General features: G+C 56.8%; 1 protein-coding gene across 1 annotated transcript; it reads right to left on the reverse strand.

Moving 5' to 3' along the window:
• Positions 1 to 1,027: 1,027 nt before the first annotated feature.
• FAM83G (family with sequence similarity 83 member G) lies at positions 1,028 to 19,136 on the reverse strand. The gene is made up of 5 exons (XM_058816158.1): positions 18,265 to 19,136; positions 11,689 to 11,856; positions 7,755 to 7,879; positions 5,556 to 6,996; positions 1,028 to 1,720 (listed from the first exon to the last, which is right to left on the reverse strand). The coding sequence occupies exons 1-5, from the start codon at positions 18,757 to 18,759 to the stop codon at positions 1,319 to 1,321; spliced, it is 2,631 nt and encodes an 876-aa protein (XP_058672141.1). The 5' UTR covers positions 18,760 to 19,136; the 3' UTR covers positions 1,028 to 1,318.
• Positions 19,137 to 20,744: the final 1,608 nt, after the last annotated feature.

The following is a 20,744-nucleotide window of genomic DNA, read 5'->3' on the forward strand; positions in this document are numbered from 1 at the left end:
TGAGGGCACAGAGCAGAGGGGCTGCACTGCAGGGATGGACGGGATCCAGGGTGAGACAGCAGCACCAGCTGTGGGGAATGCACCAAGGGATGCTCCTGGGTTTTGTCTCTTCCCTCTGTGAGGCCTCTGGAGCCTCCTCTGCTCTGCCAAGCCTCAGCAGCTGCACTTTGGGGGTGCCAGTGCCCCTCCCTGCCCATCTCCCCAGGCTGCTGCATGGCTGGGAGCTGGGTGGGTGCCTCCCATCCCTCCCTCCAAAACGTGATGCCTCTGGCTCCAAATTCCTCCTGCTGGAGGTGCTGGGGGAGCTGCAGGGAGGGCTCAGCCTGTGCCCCCCAGGAGCAGGGAGGCAGTGGGGAGCCAGGGCAGAGCCCAAGGCTGGCAGCACTGAGGAGGAGCACGGGGCAGCTGCCAAGGGCTCGGGGGCTCACTTGTGAGGGCTTGTTCATGGCACATATTCCTTGTCAGGGCTCAGGCTCAGAGCCTGGCTCCCATTTCCTGGGAAAAATGCAGTGGAAAGGGGCTTCTATTCTTATTTTTCTTTTTTTAAAATATATTCTTATTTTTCTTTTACTGGTTGCTGGAGGTTTGGGGATGGGAGCACATGGGGGTGCTGGGGAAATGCTTCGGAGGGGTAGAAAATATTTGGCTGGACATTTGTGCCAAGGCACCTTGAGCTGCAGTTTATTGAGTCCAAGGCCACCTGATCTTGCATTTTAATAGTCTTAGGCAAGGCTCTCCTGCCCTGGGACCAGGGAGCTTTAATGAACAGGTTGCTTTTTTACAGTACAAGTTTAAAAGAGGTGAGTCCCTTGAAGAGTCTTTGTCCCAGGGCACGGGTCACCCTCCACAGGGAGGGCAGACTGCAGTGGGACCTGCTGTGCAAAATGGTAACAGAAGAGTCTCTTAAATAACCAGAAGAAAACACGAACATGGACGATCCCTCCTTTTCCAGCAGCATTCTGGGATGAGGAGCTGGCTGGCTTTCGCCAGTGATGCTTTCCTGCTTTGAACAGGTACCAGTGATGCTTTCCAGTTTTCAGCAAGGCTGGAGATCACCCCAGCCTGGAAGAGACCTCTTTAAAGGCTGTGCCATCCAAGATTGTCCCCAACACTACTGCCACCTACCAGGGGGGATGCCATGCACCCCTTCCAAGCCCCACCTCTGGAGCTCTGCCCTGGCCAGGGATGACTTTGTGCTGTCCATGGTGGCCACGTGGTGCTGGTAAATGTAAACAAGACAAACAAACCAAACCCCTGCCCCAAGGAAGGCGGCGCTGCCTGGGCTCCAGCAGCTCTGCAGGGCCACCCTCACCAGCCCCTACTGCTCCTTCTGCCCCGTGGGCTCGGGGGGCGCCTTCTTGGAGTCCACACATGCCCCCTGGGCCCCTGCAACCCTGTTCTTGAGGTGCTTGGACTGGGAGAGCTTGGAGAGCGGGATGCCCAGGGGTGTCCTCATCTCCTCGGGTGCCCTCGGGCTCTCTTGGGGCAGGGAGCTGAGGCGCTGAGCTCTGCCCGTGCCTGCCGTGGCCTTGCTGGGGCTCAGGGCTTTGCTCTGCCAGTAGGGCTGGCTGCCTGCAATGGTCTTTTTGGGTTCTGCCCCCTCCCCTGCGTGCTTGGAGGCCCTGAGGGGTTTCTCCTGTGTCGTTGGGGAGCAGGAGAGCTCCTTGCCCAGCTCCCTGCCCGCCGCCCTCCGGGGCCGGTAGTGGTAGAAGTGGGTGCCCTGTGGGGGAGAGAGCAAAAACACAGTGAGCTCTGGCTGCTGGAAGGGTGCTGCCCTCTGCAAGGACACCTCTTCACCTGTGCCAGCTGAAAATCCCTCTGTCCCTTCCCAAATTCAGTGGCAGCTCGGAACCGTTGGGGAAGATGAAACAGGAAAGCCTTATAAATATGATTGTCTGGCAAAAGATTTTGAGAATATGGAAACTATGAGTGAGATTGAAATGAAAGCAAGCTTTGAGATCCCTCAGTTACTGAACAACTGGAAAACAATGGTGTGGCCAGCTGAAGGTAATCTCAACGCCCTCTGCTCGCAGACAGGCCCAAGGGTCAGAGCAGACCCTGCTAGCTCAGCAGAAGGGGTCCAAAGAGGAGTTTGTAGGGTTTAAAATGTAGCACAGTGTGGTAATGTAATGATTCTTACAGGCTGTATGGAAATGCTATAGGATTTGTATATTGTACTAGATTGGTTAGTGAGAATGAGAATATTCAACACAGAGGAAGAGTTATTGTATTGTAACGGGAACCTCGTGCTCTTAACGCTTTTACTCTCTTATGTTTTTACTCTCTCACCCTCTCATCCTCTCTCCCCCTCTCTTCTTTCAGTCCTGCTCTGAGCTGTGGCTGGCAGCTCCCAGCAGGGCCCTGCACCCAGGCCCTGTGCAATAAACCCCAAATTCCACAACCTGGCTGCAGAGATCTCTGCTCTCCATCCATCCCCACCATCCTACCCCCAATGCTCCTACAGGAACAGCCTCAAATATGAACCCAGGTTGCTCGTCTGGTACCAAACACTGACACTCCCCAGCAGCCCTGGCAGTCTGGAGGCTGCTCCAAGCCAAGTCCCTCCTGCTGGAAATGCAGGACAAGGCATCTCAACACTGAACACCCACGTGAATCATGCCAGCCCTGAGAGCACTCAGTCACCCAGAGCCAGGCTGTGGCATCAGGTGACTGCCAGGAGCAGATGAAAGGATGGATGGAGGGCTGGGAGAGGAGACAGCAGTGAGCTGCAACACCTCTGTGGGGGCGGCTCTCTCAGCTGGGTTGAGACACACGTTTGGCACCATTAACCCCAATTCTGGACTGGGTAAGGCTGTCAGACATGGCTGTGGCCACCAGAGATGTTTATCTCCCCTTTGGGTGTGCCTGTGCCAATCACACCTGGAGGTGTGATTGCACCTGTGCACAGGTACCAGGGGAGGTGAGAGCTGGTGAGCCAAGGTGCAGATGGCAGGAGCAACTGGCTGTGCCAACCTGCCCTGCCTCTGCAGTGACCCTCACTGTGCTGCTGCTGTGTTCCAAAGGCCTCCCTGGCCCTGAGGTGACACCTCCTGCTTTGACCAGGAGGGCTGAGTTAAAGCAGTTGAGCTTAGGTAGTCCGAGATTGATTTAATGAGGTGCTTAAAATCAGTGCTAGGGTCTGAGATGGCTCCAGGTGAGAAGGATTAAGGGTGATTTAGCTTTTCTCCCTCTGAGCTCATCATGTGCCTGAGCTGGGTGGTGGCTCCTGACATGCTCTGGCTCTTGGGAAGGAGTTAAAGCATGGCTTAAACCAAGTAACCCACCCCAGGAACCTGCACCCTGCCCAGCAGCAGAATGAGGCAGTGCTTGCCCAGGAGAGCCTGAATCCTGCTGGAGAGAGCAGGATAAGCCTTTGGAGAGACTCTGAGCTCTGTGAAATCAGCAATTCCTGCAGATGCTGCCTGTTCAGGAGGGCTGGCTGTGTTGTGGATGGACATGGCTTGGCCAGAGCTTTGAGGTGTGATGGTTTGAGTGGAGCTGTGGGAGAAGGAAGAGGAGGCTGGACTCGGTTTCCATGTCATTATGGGCACTCTCGGGAGGAGATTGGCTAGAAGGGGCAGGAGGGTGGGATGGTGGTGGGGCATGGTGGTTCCTGGCTGCAGGATGTGCTGCTGTGGTTGCACTGGGCTTTTTTGGTGCTATGAGGTAACCCCAACCCGTTACTGGTCTGGAGAGAAACCCCACTGTGGGCTGGGTAACTTCCACACTGCATTTGGGCCCCATGCCCAGTGGCTCCAGCATTTGGGATGCAGTTTGGCAAGGAGGAGGCTGATGTGGAGTAGATGTTGGTGCTGCTCAGCTCTCCACAGGTCATTGTCCAGTGTTCACTCTGCTAAAAGCCTGAGCCACACCAAGGCTCCACCCTGGCCAGAGCTGAAGATGCTGCCCCTGTTTCTCATTATCTGCCAGGGATGGTCAGCAGGGTCTGTGCCCAGGTAAGGGCCCCATGTGGCTGTGGAGCTGCTGGGTGGGGATTTTCCCTGTCACTGATGGGAGCTTGTGGGGAAAGCTCTGCTCTGCCCAAGCCTGGGGGCTCTGCAGGTGGGAGAGGGGCAGGACAGGACCCAGGTGTCCATCCTCCTCCTCCTCGAGGCTGCTGTGCATCCAGCTGTGAATGGGATTGTGCATTTAGGGAAGGTGATTTCCAGAGAGAATTTTGTTTCCATGACATGGAGAATGTGGCGTTTGTCCTGAGTGAGCCTCCACCTGTGTTTTGGGCTATGCTGGGCAATGGGCCAGCACCTAAGAAATGTGGGCCCAGGAAAAAAAAATATATATATTTGTGAGAATTGGTAGTGATTTCTGTCAGATTTGAGTTTTCAACAGTTAATCAAGGGTTACTTCAATTTATTCTTTTTACACATGGGACAAACTCTTCCCTGCACCTCTCCACTGCGTGCTGGCTTTCCTAACCCTGCTGCTGTGCTAATTATCTGCCTCTCATCAAAGGGCCAGAACAAGTTGCTGCAGGAACAGCAGCGTGCCCAGCCGTCCCCATCGAGGTGGCACCTGGGACCTGGGTCACAGAGCATCAAAGAGCTCGCAGCTCCTTGCCCTGCAGGGCTCAGGGGTATTTGATGTGCGAGGATTAAAGCTCTGAGCTCCCTGTCGCTGCCTGGGAAGGGAGAAGCCAGTGGACTCTGGGATGGTACATTTAATTCCCTGTAAATACAGATTAGATGCTCAGCTGGGGTAACCTCAGGCAGTTTCAGTGATTTCAGCTGCTGGTTTGGCCCTGGGGGTTTGAATGCCCCAAAAACAGCGGGCGGGGAGCCGTGAGAAGCTGGAATGCTTGGCAGAGGTGCAGGAGGTTGCAGAGCTGGGGTGGAAATCGGGGGATGGCAGTGTCACCACCCCTGGGTGGGACAGTGATGTGCTGGGGATGCTGCTGTGACCTCCTGGCAGCTCTGGCCTGCTCCCCAGGGGATTGCAGCAGGGAGCTGGCCCTGCGTGGTGACAGGGCCTGGCGTCACTGGTGGCTCAGCCACAAAGCTGCTGACGGTGGCACTCGCCCTCGGAGGTTGCTGTCCCTGTTTCTCTGCTGCTAATTACGTGTCCGTGTCCGAGCGCTTTCCCTTTGATGCTAATCACCCTGGCAAGGCCTGGAAAACAAGCCTGAGAAGGACACGCCTGCATGCACAGTCTGTCCCCAGCTGGGCTTGATGGGCTGTGGATGGAGCTCAGAGCCCCAGCACATCTGTCCAGCTGTGCCTGGAGCTCCAGCCCCAGCCCTGTGCTGTGGGATAATCTTTAATTACCAAAACCCTTCCCTTTAACAGCCATCCCCACTGCTGGACACCAACAGCTGTGGCATAGCCACTGCATCTTTGTCACCTCTCGGGTGACCATGGCCACGTGCAGGGTGTTATTCTCCTTTATGGGAATCTGATCTCAGCATCTAGGACAGCACCAAAGGCTGGGATGACACCAAAACTCAGGATGACATCACACCTGGCTTGAGCTGACTGGGTCACCTCCAGGTCTGCAAACCTTTGTAGGGTGGAGAAACAAAGGGTTATGGCAGGAAGTCCTACCTGGGCACCACTGCTGGGGTAGGAGCTGTTTCCATCCAGGAGGGCGCGGGGCAGCATGGGCCTGATCTCCACGGCCATGCTCCTCCTTTTGGTCATGTCCAGGTGCTTCAGGGAGGGGAGGCTGCCCAGGGGGCTGATGAAGGTGCCCCGGCTGATGTGGGGGTCGCTGAGCTTCCTCTGCATGGGCAGGATGTCCCCGTTGTGGGTGACGTCCGAGTTGGTTCTGCGCAGGGGCCCGTAGCGGTCCCTGACCTCGAAGTACTCGTCCGAGATGGAGGAGGCGTTGGAGCGCCGGTAGCTGTGGTCAGCAGAGCTGCTGGAGTAGCTCTCCTGGTCACTGAGGGTGATGAACTCCTCTTCCTCCTCCTCCTCCTCCTCTCCCAGCCCGTTGTGGGTGCAGGGAGGCCCTTTGCCCTCCTGTGGAGCTGCTGCTGGCCACTCTGGCTGGGCACGGCCGCTCTCCCTGGCAGCCCGGCTGGGTTTGTCCTCCCTCTCCTGCTTCACAGGCGTGTGCTCAGCCAGGGCTGGCTGCGTGTCACCCTGCAGGGCACTGCTGCTGTCACAGCCTGTGGTGACTTTGGTCATGATGACACCGACAGGGACGGTCCTTGGCTTTGGAACTGGAGGCTTCACATCCTCCAGTGCCTCCTCCTGTGGCTTCAAATGGTGGCCCAGAGGTGAAGCAGCAAATGTCCCCACTTGCCTTGTTGTCCAGCTGACACCCTCGATAGGGGTGGTCGTGGGGGCTGCAGGAGCTTCCACGGGGGGCTGTGGGATCTGTCTGTGGCTGGGGGACAGCAGAGGCAGCTCCTGCTCCGAATTCTTCCTGGCCTCCATCTCCCTGCTCTTCAGCATCTGCCGGTGCTGGGCGCTGGCCTGGGACACGTCGCAGACCTTGATGCGGTTCATCTGTGACAGCTTCACGTTCTTCACCTTGGGGTCGATGATGTTGATGTAGCCCAAGACCTCGCTGCCAGGCTCGGGGTCAGGCTCCACCCAGGTGGGCAGGTAGTCAAACATGTTGGCTTTCTCCAGGTTCAGGAGGCCGGGGTGGATGAGTGGGGCGAGCTCAGCCACGTCCCCATGCCGCTCGCCGCCCTGGCCCTCGGGAGGGGCTTTGCCTTTGTTGTTGTCACTCTTCTGATTCTTGTCCTGGTTCTCAGAGGAGGTTTTGCTGATCTGGTCGGCACTCTTGGCCTTCACCAGGGCGTATTTGGGGTTGATCAGCTTCTTCACCACGGCGTTGGCGGGGGTCACGGGCACCACGGAGGGCAGCGTCACCGGCTCGGGCTCTGGCTCCTCGCCCATGGAGATGGACTTGAGGCTCACCCCCTTGGACATGAGGTAGAGCTCCTGGAACTGCTTGTCAAAGGCCTCCACCACCTGGCCCGACAGGACTGTGATCACATTCCGGTCTGTCCTCGCTGCAGACCAGGTGAAGCTGGAACAGAAACACATCGGGGACAATCAGCTGGTAAATAACACCTCTCCCCAGGCCTGGCCTTCCCCAGGGACTGGTGGTGCCAGCAGGGACATGATCTCACTGTGAACATAATGATGGGATTGACAAAATAGCTCCCACCCCAAATCAGAGTGAAGGGTTGGAGTCCTGAGCACTGTGGGACTTGAAGCAAAAATAAAAGGAATTTGCAGTGGGTCAGTTTTGTGCCTTAGTGTTGGCTGCTTTTTCTCAGTTTGAGTTAAGAGAAGGGACCCGTAAGTGGATGTGTGTAAGTGGATGTGTTATTTGTTATGGCCAGAAAACAGGAAATGTTTTCCAGCTCCATGTTTATAAAACTTTTAGACCTGAAACCTGACCAGGGCTGGTCGGTTTCTACCTAAGTAAGTTTTCCTTTGAACAAACTGAAAAATACTTTGTGTAGGAAATTGACTGGAAAGCTGAGCTTGGTGTGAGAGTTGGGACCTGCTGTAGTTTGGTGCTCTGGTCCTTCCTTGTGCTCCTCATCACAGAAGCATTTGGTGTGTCCCACCACCTCCAAGAAGGGTGGGTGTCCTAGACCTGGTGGTGTAGGGAGTAGTGGGAACCCCTTAGGGCCCACTCCAAATGGAAAATCTCCCAGTTTAGGATGAGGAGAGCAAATCTGGCTTGGGGTCCTGGAGCCTTGGGCCAGGAGGATTCACACTGATCTTTGACCAACACCACAGTGGGGTGGGCAGGAGGAGATGTCTCTGCTGTACCTGTAGGAGCCACACATGGCTCGATCCCCGTCCACGAACATGAACTTCTGGGCCAAAGCCCCCTTGAACTTGGTGGCCGAGCGGGTGAAGAACTCGGTGCCGCCGGTGCTGCGGACGCGCAGGTTCTGCAGGGCAGAGGCACAGGGGTGGGCAGGGGGAAAAAAGCTGCTGTGAGACCCTCACCCACCCTCCAGGGACAGCACCACCCACCCTTGCAAGGACATCACCACCCACCGTCACAGACTTCTTTTATGAAAAATCCTTTCCTTAGGATTTTTCCTCCTGAGAAGCTGAGAGGCCTCAGGAACAAAATGTAAACAATGGTTATCTGCTGCTGTGGAATGCAACAGGTGCATCTGGTATTGGTCCATGCTGGATATTTGTAATTAATGGCCAATCACTGCCAGCTGGCTCGGACAGAGAGCTGAGCCACAATTTTTTGTTATCATTCCTTCCTATTCTATTCTTAGCCAGCCTTCTGATGAAATCCTTTCTTCTATTCTTTTACTATAGTTTCAATGTAATATATATCATAAAATAATAAGTCAAGCCTTCTGAAATATGGAGTCAGATCCTTGTCTCTTCCCTCATCCAGGAACCCCAGGAACACCATCACAACCCACCCTTGCAAGTACAGCACCACCCACCCATCCACAGCCCCTCTGGATGCTCCACAGCCCCTCTGAGGAGGGGGAATTTTCTTCATTCCCAGCTCAGAGGAGGCCACAGTGATGGGGAGATGAAATAACTCGCCCAAGGCCACCATGGGCTGGGCCTGGGGAGTTTCCTGCCTTGCCCATGTGCTGCCAGGCTGTGTTTGCCATCTCTTGAACTTGGCGTCCGTGGGCGAGGGCTGTGTGCTGCTGCTGCAATCTATGCAAATGCCACCATGGGAGAGGAGGCTGCTCACCTGCTGCCAGCAGCAGATCTGCAGGGGATTTCAGGGGAAGGTGGGGACCCCAGGACAGCCCACGTGGTGTTTTGTCCTTCCCCACGCTCCCCCTTTGCTGTGCTCCTAAATTTGGGCATCTACTCCTGGTTTTAGGGGCTGGTGGGAGATCAGGCAGTGGGGAAACATCTTTTCACCCTGGGGAAATGAAACTTGGAGTGGAGCTGGGTGTCCTCCCCAGGGAATGCAGTGATGCAGGGGCAGCCCTGGCTCTGTGAAAATGTTTTTGCTCTTTTTTTATCCCCAGGCTGGCTCCTGTCTCTGGCCTCTCCATGGACGGCCCTGGCACATTCCTCAGCAGAGCAGATAGCATCTCCCACGGCAAAGGGGCTCCCTTTGGCTGGGGAGAAAATATTTTCTTGAGAAAGTGCCTGCATTCCTCCTGTTCCTGCTGGGATGGTGGTAAGGCTGTTGCAAAAGGCTCTGTGTCATCACTGGGTCATGCCCTCCATGGCTGTTTCATTGTCTGTTTTGTTTTGTTTTTTTAAAGAAAAGCATCGAAAATATTTGTCTTCCCCTCCTCCAGCCTTTCTCATCTGCTTCCCTGGGCTCTCCTCTGTCCCTGCAGACCACGACCAGGCACAGTCCCAACCCAGGTGCACCTTTAGTCCCTGATTCCCCATCCCTGGCAGGAAAACTCAGTGCAGATGATGTGCAGGCCATGGCTTTCCTGTCTGTATTTCCAGGAAAGTTCCACTCACTGAACAGAGAAGGTTTGGGGGGAAATTCTTTGTGAATTTTGTGTTTTTCTTAACAAAAATGCTAAGAAAATGCTTTTTGCCTGCTGTGGCTGGGGCGAAACCAGTGCTGAGCATCTTAATTTCTGCCATGGTGCTGCACTGAGAGGGCTGGGATGGCAATTGTCACCCCTGTCCCTTGTTATGGGGCTGCTGAGAGAGCAGGGACACCCAAGGCTTCACCCTGTGCCCATCTCCCACCCGGAGCTGCCCCTTTGCCCAAACCCCAGGAGCAGCTCTGGGTGTTTTCCAGGCACCAACTCTCCCGGTGCTGATCCCTTTTCCTCCCCCTATCATTGCTGCGGAGTGAAATCTGCTCCTCTAATCCCTGCCGAGGCAGGGCTGAATCACCCAGCCCTTGCTCAAGCCGGTTGCTAATTGCCACCGAGATAACGAGGGGACGTTCGTTAACATCTCCAACCTTGAGAAGCAGCTCCCGGACTCTGCCCTACTTTCCCTCCCCTCCTCCTGCACCCCGTGCCAGCCAGCTGCCTGCAATATGTGGCAAATCCCAACTTCCAGACATTTGCCCAGCTCTGCAGGTGCTCTCCTGCTTTTCCAGTCCTGCCACCACCGGGGCTGCTAAAGCAGGAAAACACCAGAGTGCGTCAGCGCTGGCTTTTCTGGTCCTGGAGCAGCAGCAGCTGTGGGATCCCAGGCTGCAGAGGGAGTTTGGACTCAGCTGGGCTGTGTTTGCTGTAATTCTTGGCACTGGGGAGGGTGGGAGGTTTTGGGGGTCCCTGAGCCCCATTTTCCCCTCCTGGTGCCAGCCAGGTGTGAGGCTGTCGCGGCTCCTGCGTGTTCCTGCTCAGCCAGGGTTGGTCCTCACCCACCCTAAGCAAATCTGGGGAGCTTGCCCGGGCACGGGCTCTCCTGGAGGGCATTTGGCAGCGGGCACGCTGACGTCAGGAGCAGCAACATCGCTGCTGTGCCAAGGAACAGGCCAGGCTGGGCCAGGAGTGGGGTCTGCGAGCCCCCAGTGGGGCTGTGGGGCTGCTCTGGAGTGTTTGCATCCCTTGCTGGTGATGGGGGCACAGCCTGGGACTGTCCTGTGGTTGGTGTAAGGGTCCCTGCTCTGGCTGCTGCTGGGGCTGGAATAACCCCTGTCCTCTCCTCTGCCCCTTCCTCTGCCTCTGCTCTGGGACAGGGGATTTTCTCTGCACCCCCTGCTCACACTGGGATGTGGAAGGGGAATCCCAGAATCACTTGGGAATCCCAGAATCTCACTTGGAATGAGACTTAAGGGACCGTAAATCTCATTCCAACCCTCTGACAACTTAAACTAGAGCCGGTTCCTCTAAGCCCCATCCAACCAACCCCTGCACTGGCAGCCATTCCCCCGGTGCTTTGCCCTCCCTGCTTTTCCATGGGATTCTGCACAGGAGTGATTCCATGTGCATCCATGGATCCTGCCTTTGGAGCCAGGGTGTTTGCTGCTGTGCCAGCCACAGCTGGGGCTGGCAGGAAAATGGGTCTGGAATGTCACTGGAATGTCACTGGGATGTCTGTCTGTGCTGGGGATGTCACTGGGATGTCTGCCTGTGCTGGGAATGTCACTGGTTTGTTTGCCTGTGCCCATGGCTTTGATTTCCTGGTGCTGGCACCCCCTGTGGCACTGCCCAGCACAGTGACAGCATTGAGGGCACCCTTGGCAGATCAGTCCCTCCAGTGGGCACTGCCCAGCACAGTGAGGGCACCCTTGGCAGCTGCCAGGGCCTGGGGCAGCGTGGGAGCCTCCCTGCTCTGCTCCCAGCCCCTGCTGGGGTGGAGGCTCTGGAAAAGGGGAAAATCGAGTTTTTAATTCCAGCCTCTGACTTGTGGTGGCTGCTGCTGGTCCTGCCCCTGGGACAGGAGCTGGGGACAGCACAGACCCAGCCCTGGCACAGCATCTGCTGCTCCCTGTCCCTCAGGAGGGGCTGAGCTCACAGGTTTGCCCTGGGCTTTGCTGTGCCCACCCTGCAGGGCTGCACCCTCTCCTCTGTCCCAGCCCCAGCCCTGGTTGGTACCAGCAGCCCCCTGGGCTTTCTGCTCCAGCTTTGCTGGGTGTAAATCCACATCCCATCCTCTCACCCAGCCCTCCATGTTGCTCCTCAATTTGGGCATCACCTCCAGCTTTAGCTACAGGAAAAATGGACTAAACTCTCCATAACTGTGGGTTGTGATTCACCAAGACAGGAGGGCACAGAGCTGGAAATTCTGATTATTTCCTGGGTTTGGAGGAGGTTCCCCAGCTCCAGGTGATCCCTACCTTCAGGTGTCCAGCGTGCATGTGGGCTCGCTCACACATCTGGAGGAAGTGCTTCACGTTGGTCTCATCCAGGATGATGTACACTCCCACCTTCCTCTTGAAGCCAGCGTCCAGGAGGTCCTTGAAGATGTCCACGTCAGTGAACATGTCCATGACCACAGCAATAACCTGCAGAGGGACAGGAGACGTGAGGCAGGGTGGCCAGGGACAACCCAAGGTACAAGCCAGAGCTTGTTTTGTGAGAGGCAAAGCCAAGTGCTCCCTGTAGGAGGCTGGAATTTGGAATTTGAGCTGGGATTTGGGCTGGGGGAGCCCAGGACTGCCCCCAGTCTGAGGATGTAACCCCTCCCATTCCTCTGCCGTCGCTGTTCAAAATCTGATCTCCAAGAGAGGTCAATGTGGCACCGAGGGACATGGTTTGGTGGTGGCCCTGGCAGTGCTGAGTTAATTGTTGGACCTGATGCTCTTTGTGTGTTTTTTTCCAGCCCTGACCATTTCAGTGGTGATCCAGAGCATAATCTACTGATGAAAGACCAGTTCCTGAGGGTGAATCTAACTTTCCTGCCTTTAACAGGGTTCATGAAATGCAGAGTCCGGTTTGTGGCTGAGAAGTTTGGTGTCCCTCTGCTGTCAGCATTGCAGGCAGCATCAGAGGGGGAGACCTTTGATGCACAGAAATGTTAAAGTTGATAAAGACCTGCAGGACCATCAAGCCCAGCCACTGAGTGTTGTGTCCATCTGTCCTGCTCCCACTGCCCAGCCTGGGGTGCTGCTCCTCCTGCACAGCATCCCTCCTTCCTGCCAGGCTGTGTGCAAGGAGCAGAGCCAGGACAGCAGTGCCAGCACCCTGAGCAGTGCCAGCTGTGCTTGTCACATGGCAGTGCCACTGACACCCACAGGCTGGAGCTGCCTTTGGACCCAGGGTGTTTGCTGCTGTGCCAGCCACAGCTGGGGCTGGCAGGAAAATGGATCTGGAATGTCACTGGGATGTCTGTCTGTGCTGGGAATGTCACTGGGAATGTCACTGGGATGTCTGCCTGTGCTGGGAATGTCACTGGGAATGTCACTGGGATGTCTGTCTGTGCTGGGAATGTCACTGGGAATGTCACTGGGATGTCTGCCTGTGCCCATGGCTGTTGATTTCCTGGCAATGCCATCCCCTGTGGCAGTGAGCAGCAGCTCATGGGGCAGGCAGAAGGGCTGGAGGCAATCCCAGGGCAGCTCCACAGGGATTTCTGCCTCCCCCCATCCCAGGGGAAAGGCATCAGAGTGCTGGTTTGTCATTGTCCCATGGCTGGAATTCCTCCCATGCCCGTGGCTGTTCCTGGAAGGTGCCTGGGCTGGGGCAGGTGGGTGCCCTTGGCCATTTGTCCTTCCCTGCTGGCCAAGGCCGAGCCAGGGGGACACCAGGGACACCCCGGGCTGCTCCTCCCTCCCTCAGGAAGGGGCTGGGATGGTGCTGGGTGCTTGCACACTCAGACACCTCCAGCCCAGAGCTCTCAAAGCACCCTGAGCTGCCTTTTAATTAGCTCTGTGCCACAGGACGTGGAGAGCTTTAATTAAGCAGAGGATTGTTGTGACATTGCTGGCTCTTCCCTTCCTTTTCTGCAGGCCATGGGGGGAAGAGCAGGGCTGTGTGGGGAGCCCCAGCCCTGCTGTCCCTGCTGCCATCCTGCTGTCCCCAGCCCTGACCACACAGCAGCGCTTTGGGAGGTGCCATGGAGCCAGGTGAGGGGGCATTTTATGGCTTTGCCCCTCGATTTTAACTCATTTTCCCCATTTTTCCTCAGCCCAGAGCAGGCTTTGTGAAAGGCTGAACCCTCACTGCCCTGTGCACCCACTCGTGTGCTTTGCTCATCCTTGTTGTCCTGGTGGGGAAACTGAGGCAGGAACCAACTGCTGGATTTGCATGGATGCAAAGTGGGACGGGTCCAAAGCTACTCTGGGAGCTCTGGGATTGCATTTGCCGTGTTCAGCAAGAAACTGGGGAGGAGCTGAGCTGTGTTCCATGAGCCCTGGGCAAGGGACACCTTGGTGGGACAGTGTGGGTTGGGTTTGGTGGCAGATGATTTGCTTCTGACCCTGATTCTCCATGCCGATGCCACTTCTCCTCTGTGTTTTCCCCAAAAATTCACCCAGGCAAGGACAGATCCCAGCAGCAGAATTCACCCTGCACTTGTGAAAAGCTGAGCACTTGTGAAATGGGCATGAGAGCAGCGCTGAGCTTCGTTTTGAGGGTAAAGAACATTTCCCACTGTGGTCCCAGCAGTGCTGAGGCCTTGGCTGGCTGCTCAAAGGTGTGAGGGAGTTGTGCAGAGCTGTGGGCAGGGCACTGTGCCCCGTGCCCAGCCCTGCTCTCACACTGCAGGCAGTGCCCAGGGTGCCCAGCTCGGGCAGGGGAGGGTGCCCAGCTCCCAGTCACCTGCCCACATTTGAACCCACATTTTAACCCAATTCCTGCTGCCCAGCTGGTGCCTCCTGTCACTGCTCGGCTCCTGCCTCCCTCCCTGCTGTGTCCTGCCTGCAGGACAGGTTTGGCCCTGGTTTGTCACAGGGATGTCACTCCAGTGTGCCAACACTGCCCTGGCACGGGGCGGGTGGGAGAGCAAGGATGGCACTGGCAGCTCCTCATGGGGGGATCTGTACCTGTCTGGGTGAATTCTGCTGCTGGGATCTGTCCTTGTCTGGGTGAATTCTGCTGCTGGGCTTGAGCCCTGGGATGCCAAAGCCTGGTTCAGGGGTAACCTGCGAAGAGTGGAGCCTGTCTGCTCTGCAGCTGTGCAATCCTGCCTGCTCTTTGCTCCCCAGCCTGGGGAATGGCATTGCCTGCAGCAAGCTGTGCCATGTGCCTGTGAGGAGCCAGACTGTCCCCTGTCCCTGTCACCTCTGCCAGGGCACTGCTTGGTGCTGGACATTCCCTTTCCTGAAGCTTTTCTGCTGCTGTGTCATCCCAGAAAGCTTTGCCATTCTCCTGGAGGGTGCAGAGGGAATCAGCCCCAAATCTGCAGCTGGAGGCTCCCAGTGCCCATGCAGGTGAAGCTTTTCTTGCCAGGGTCTCAGGAGCTGCCAGAATCCATTGGGTACAGCAGGTGTGCAGGTGCTGGGTCCCAAATCCCCGAGGAGCTGGGTCCCACATCCCCGAGGAGCTGGGTCCCACATCCCCGAGGAGCTGGGTCTCAAATCCCTGAGGAGCTGGGTCCCAAATCCCCGAGGAGCTGGGTCCCAAATCCCCGAGGAGCTGGGTCCCACATCCCCGAGGAGCTGGGTCCCACATCCCCGAGGAGCTGAGTCCCACATCCCTGAGGAGCAGGGAGCATTGTGTCCCCCTGGACACTGGGCAAATGCTGCGGGGATGTTTTGGAACAGCTTTGATGAGCACCCAAACTGCAGGATCATGTTTTATAGAGGAAGTTGCAGCTCTTTATTGTCTCACTATGAATCATCAGATAATGACTTTTGGGGTGCACCACGTGGGCATTCAATAAATTAGGCAGGCACCAAGGCACAATTAGAGGAAGAGTGTTGGGATGCAGGAGAGGTGGGACAAGTAACATTAATAATTGCTCTCCCCTGCCGACCCTTTCATCCAGGAACAGCAGAAGGTTTTGTAAACAGTAATTAATAGGGCCTCCCAACCTTCTCTGGAAGTTGCTCAGGGTAATTACATCACCACAATCCCAACCTGGAACCTCAAGTGAAGACAGGAGGTCAGAGTCACTGCTGTCTCCCCTGGCTCTGGGCCAAGGTCAATGTTTGCATGCTCTGGTTTCTGGTCTGAGACAGCCAAGAGGAGTGGAGGAGGATCTTCCTTCTTTCCACCATAGAATCATTAAGGTTGGAAAAGACATTCAGGATTGTCAACTCCAGCCTTGGACCCATCACTGCTTGTCACCAGCCCAGAGCACTGAGTGCCACATCCACAAATTCCTTGGACACCTCCAGGATGGGGATTCCAAACCTCTCTGGGCAGCCCCTTCCCAAGCCTGGCCACCCTTTCCATGAAGGAATTGTTCCTGATTCCACCCCGAGAGCTCTGCAGCCCGAGGGATCCACAGCAAGGAGGAGACAGCTGCGCCACAGCTCAGCCTGCTGAAGGTGTCTGGGGTGAATCCCACCCCAGGCTCTGCTTGCTGCCCACAAAGATGGCATTTTCAGGATTTTCAGGGACCTGGCCACAGGATCCTGCCTCTCCTTTCTCCCATTCACTCCCAGCAAGAGGAAGGGATCATTTGCATCTCCCTCTCTGGGTTTGAGGCAGCGTTTGGGGGAGGCACCAGGGCTCCTCTGCCCCTCAGAGCAGCCTCACATCCCTGGGACTCCTCACCCTGAGAGCCTGTGTGAGCTCCCAGCCCCAGCACTGCTCCCAGGGGCTCCGAACTCTGCTGGGCCGGCCCCAGAGGACTTTGCTCTCCTGGCCGTGGGACAGAAGTGACACAGCGGGGTTTGGGACGGCACCGGGGCAGAGAGAGCGTCTGGAACAAGGGTCATCCTCTGGCAGGGAGCCTGAACCTCTGCCAAGCCTGTGCTCCTGTGCACGTGGTGGAGAGCATTGGGCAGGGATCTCCCAGGGAGGACAGAGCACAGGGACAGTGAGTGTGACACCTGATGGTGGCAGAAGGACGGTCCTTTTGTCCCTCAGCCAAACCCTTTCACCTCTGAGCTGCTGTGGAGACCTTGAGCCCTGGCAGAAACCTGCAGGGTGGTCTGGGCCAGTGTCCCCCACCCTCAGGAGCACCCACAGGTTGTCACCTGGGCTGCGCTGTGTGACAGCAGGTTCAGCTGCAAGGAGCTCTGTGCTCAAATACGGGATGGGAGACCATGGAAGAGCCCCACTCCTGTGACTCCTGCACCCCCAGACCCTGCAGCATGAAACACTCACCCATCTCTGATTCCTGAGGCACCCTAAGCTCCAGGCAGGCTCCTGCATGTCACCAGTGCTGTCACCATGTCTCATCCCACAATCAGAGCCCGTCTGGAGCGGGAGGCAGAGCCCAGCCCTGCTCAGGGCCATCAGTGCCGTGATGAGCGCAGCAGCATCAGCCCTGGCCACGTCCCCGGGTCCTGGAGAGGCTCCAGGGGAGTGGGGATGGGCCTGACTCAGCTCTGGGAGCAGGAGCAGGGTGTGGGATGACTCAGGAGGGCAGCTGGGAAGCGGTGAGCAGGCAAAGGCAGGTGGGAGCTGCCAGCCCCAGTCGGAAAGACCCGAGGATGAGGCATTGTTTGTTGTGGGATTGTGCTCCCAGCCTCCATCCCACGGCATGGGAGCTGTCCCTTCCCTTTGCCCTCTCTGCAAAGTGCTTTGGCAGGGAAAATGCCACTGGTGAGGACAAATCACCTCGAGTTGTGTGGGGTGACAGTGGCCAGAGATGGTTCCTGCCCGCAGCAGGGCAGCCCTGACACCCCCAACAGCCATTCCTGAGATTCTTGGATGTTTTGAGAGATTCATTTTCCTGCCTGAGCTGGTCTCAAGAGGCTCTGCTGGCTGCATGTCACAGGTTTCCCTCTCTCCTAGCAGGACCTGCAAACCCCAGTGCTATCTCTGGAGGACCTGGTGCATCCCAGCCTGTCCCCTCTGCTCCACAGAGACCCTGCCAGGGTCTCCCTGTTTCCCTGCTGGGGATGTTGGGAAGCTCCTTTCTTGATGATACTGGACGCACAGAACTCAAGGAGCTTCAAAGCACCAAGGAACCAGCAGGTACCAACCCCTCCTGGACTGGGTCACTGGGAAACACCAGCAGCAGCTTCCCACCCCTGACCTTCAGGCCAGGCCAGCATCTCCTCCTTCCCTGGCTGATGGATGGCTCACGCACCCCCACTCCCTGCTCCTCGCCTTGGCGCCACAGGGAGGACAAGTCTGAACCCAAATCCCTTCAGCATCTGCCCAGCCTTGTCCCTGCCTTCACCAGCTCATCCTCGTCCTCTGAGCGCCAGGGTGAGCCAGCCTGGAGCCCCACAACCACCTCAGGTCAAACTTGGCCCTTGTGTGGGGCAGAGCCAGACCAGGAGCTTTGGCTACTTTACCCCAGGGTCATGGACTGGACAGGTGGTGGGCCCAAGGCCTGAAACCAGGACACAATCCCAGGTTCCTGCATGCTGTCACTGCTGTCACACCGGGAATAATGATTGTGGAGTGCCTGGGACCATGGGCTCAACCCATTTTTCTCCCCAGCAGCCCTGCAGGGACCCTGGGATGAGCAGAGCTGCTGTGTGGATATTGGGAAGGGCTGTGCTGAACTTGGCTAGCAGCATCCTCAGCAAAACCCAATCCCCAAATATTAAAGGAAGGATTTGATTCTGACTCCTTCTCACCAATGAATAGGACAAGTAAGATGTTGGTGATGATCGGGATGAGTACTGCGATTAGGAAGAATAGTACGTAGGTGAAAAATTTTGTGATGTAGGGGTCTGAAGCTATGGATCATGCTGCAAATTGTAGGATAGATCATGATTATATTGCTTACAAAAAAAACCCTGCACGCTCGGCCCCGCTGCCTGGGCTCGGGCAGAGCGCCTGCAGGACAGGGATCGGAGCACCCTGGGGCCAGCCGTGCCCCGTCCCCGGCGCACCTCACTCACCTTCTGAGCCTGGTGGATCATCTTCCTCACCACCTCCTTGATGTGCGCCTGGCCCTCGATGGGCGGCTGCATGTACACGGTGGCCCTGGTGACGCCGCGGTAGGCGATGGTGTCGGGCCAGCCCAGGTCCAGCTGCGGGATGGAGCGGTCCGAGCGCTGCGGCCAGTACTCCAGGGACGGCGCCACGTCCTGCTCGTCCCCTCGGCTGTTCCTGTCGCCCTCGCTGTCCCCGCCGCCGCTGCCGTGCCGCGGGATGTACTCGGAGCCGGGGTCGTAGGTCTCCAGCGTGTCCAGGATCTTCTTCAGCTCCAGCTCGGACAGGAAATCCCTGATGTTCTCCCTCTTCAGGACCTCATAGAAGGCGTCGGGGCCGCGGGAAGCCAGCGCCTCCAGGGCCAGGCGCTGCTCCTCGCTGTAGAAGAACTCGGGCTTGGACTCGCTGGACCTCCAGTTGACGTGGCTGTCGTCCAAGCACTGCACCTGGGAGAAAGCCATGGTGACCCCTCACCGGTCCCCTCTGCCCAGGAGCGCCGGACGCCGGCAATAAATAGGAATTAATTATTCTCCAGTCTTTAAATACACAGTTTGCTTCAGCCTGCCCGGCTCGGGGAAGGCACCGCTCCCTTTTCCAGCGGCTCTGCCACGCCGGAGCTCTTCCTGCCGGGGAGGAGGCTTTGGATTCCGCCTTGCCCCGGGCTCCGGGCGAGGAAAACGCGGAGCTGCCCCCAGGTAGACAGCCCCAGGTGTTCCTACAGCACCAGCAAGCGCCTTCACCCCCGCGGCCGCTCCCTCCTCATCCTCCGCTCTCCCGAGACAACGCTAACACCGGATGAAATAAATAAACAAAAATCTGGGAAAGAAACAAAGAGAGAAAAGCGGCTTAAAGCAGGGCGGCGAGGAGCAGAGAGTCCGGGCTGCGGTTCCAGCGGGGGAAGGCAGCGCTGTGCCCGAGCCTCCCGCGCATCCCGGCAGGAGCGGCACTGCCGGGCCCGGACAGGTAACAGCAAGAAGTGAAAAGAGGAAAAGGAAAAGAGTGATTCATCCCTCCGCCCTGCCCCACCTGCGGTCACATGCTGCCTTCACACATTCCCTACCCAGCCCGATTAACTCTTTCGGCTGAGGCGCCCTCGGAGCCGAGCGCGGAGCCCCCCGGAGGGTGCGGGAGGGTCCTGGGCGGCTCCAGAGGGTTATTTTATTTTATTTTATTTTATTTTATTTTATTTTATTTTATTTTATTTTATTTTATTTTATTTTATTTTATTTTATTTTATTTTATTCTCTGACATTCCCCCCTCTCCCGATGTGCCGGCTGGTAAGTCAATATTTTCCAGGAAAAGAGCTCTGTCCTGTGGTTAACCCCTCCCGTGCTGGAGCAGGAGCTCGGAGCCCCGGTTGGTAGCACCGAGTGGAAGCGGCCAGAACGCTTCAAAGCTGCACTGAGGCAGGTGTAGACTGGATGTTAGGAAGCATTTCTTTGTGGAGAGGGTGTTCCAATCCTGGAACGGGTTTCTTAGAGAGGTGGTCAAGGCCTCAGACCTGGAAGTGTTTAAGAGGCATTTGGACAATGCCATAAATTTTTTGGTCAGCCCTCAATTGGTCAGGCAGTGGGACCAGATGATTGTTGTAGGGCTCTTCTAAATGAAACCATTTATTCTATTCTGTTCTGTCCTGTCCTATCATGTCCTGTCTTGTCCCTTCTTCTACAGGGTTTGCAGCGTGGTCACAGTAACGTCACCAGATCTGACAGATTTCATTAATAACTGTGAGATGGACAAAAACCCCACCCTGGATTCACCAGTTGGTGCTCACAAGCCCAGAAATGTGGAAGCTCTCTTGAGCTTTTCTCTTGGGAGCTGAGCTGAAGACGACTTTCAGGAATCGGGGTCAGATTCTTGCGCCAATGCAAACAAGGGAAGTGCCATGGGCTGTGTGTCTGTCCCTGGCGTTGGTGCGGCTCATCTGCATCCAGAGCTGGGTAAATGAGGGCCCTGCCTGAGTCAGGCTCCCGGGGCAGAGCCGCCTGTCTGGCCGGCTGCTGGGCCATCAAAGTGCTCCTCTCTGCAGGCACAGAGGCCCTGCCGGTCCCACGGTGACAAATCCTGCGTGGGCTTGTGCCCAGCCCTGGCCTGAGCACGCGGGAGGTGGCAGCAGGGCTGGGGGACATGGAAATGTGGCAGCAGTTTGCTGGGATCATGGGATCACTGAGGTTGGAAAGGATCACAGAGTGCAACCCAGCGCTGCCAGCTCCAGCAGTACACCATGTCCCCAAGTGTCACATCACCCTGGGGAAGATCCAGGTGTCTGGCTCCCAAAGAATGCCAGCTCAGGGGGTGTTCCAGAGCTGGTGGCTTCGTGGCTGACCCTGCAGGGATTTCCCAGGGGTGGGATGGCACCCCCAGGCCGTGCCCTGCCCAGTGACCGCTGCAGCAGAGGCTGGAACCAAAGCTGGGTGTTTCAGGAGAAATCCCAGCGCTGCTGGC

Source organism: Ammospiza caudacuta, chromosome 17 (genome assembly GCF_027887145.1).
Source record: "Ammospiza caudacuta isolate bAmmCau1 chromosome 17, bAmmCau1.pri, whole genome shotgun sequence".
Taxonomy (NCBI): Eukaryota; Metazoa; Chordata; class Aves; order Passeriformes; family Passerellidae; genus Ammospiza; species Ammospiza caudacuta.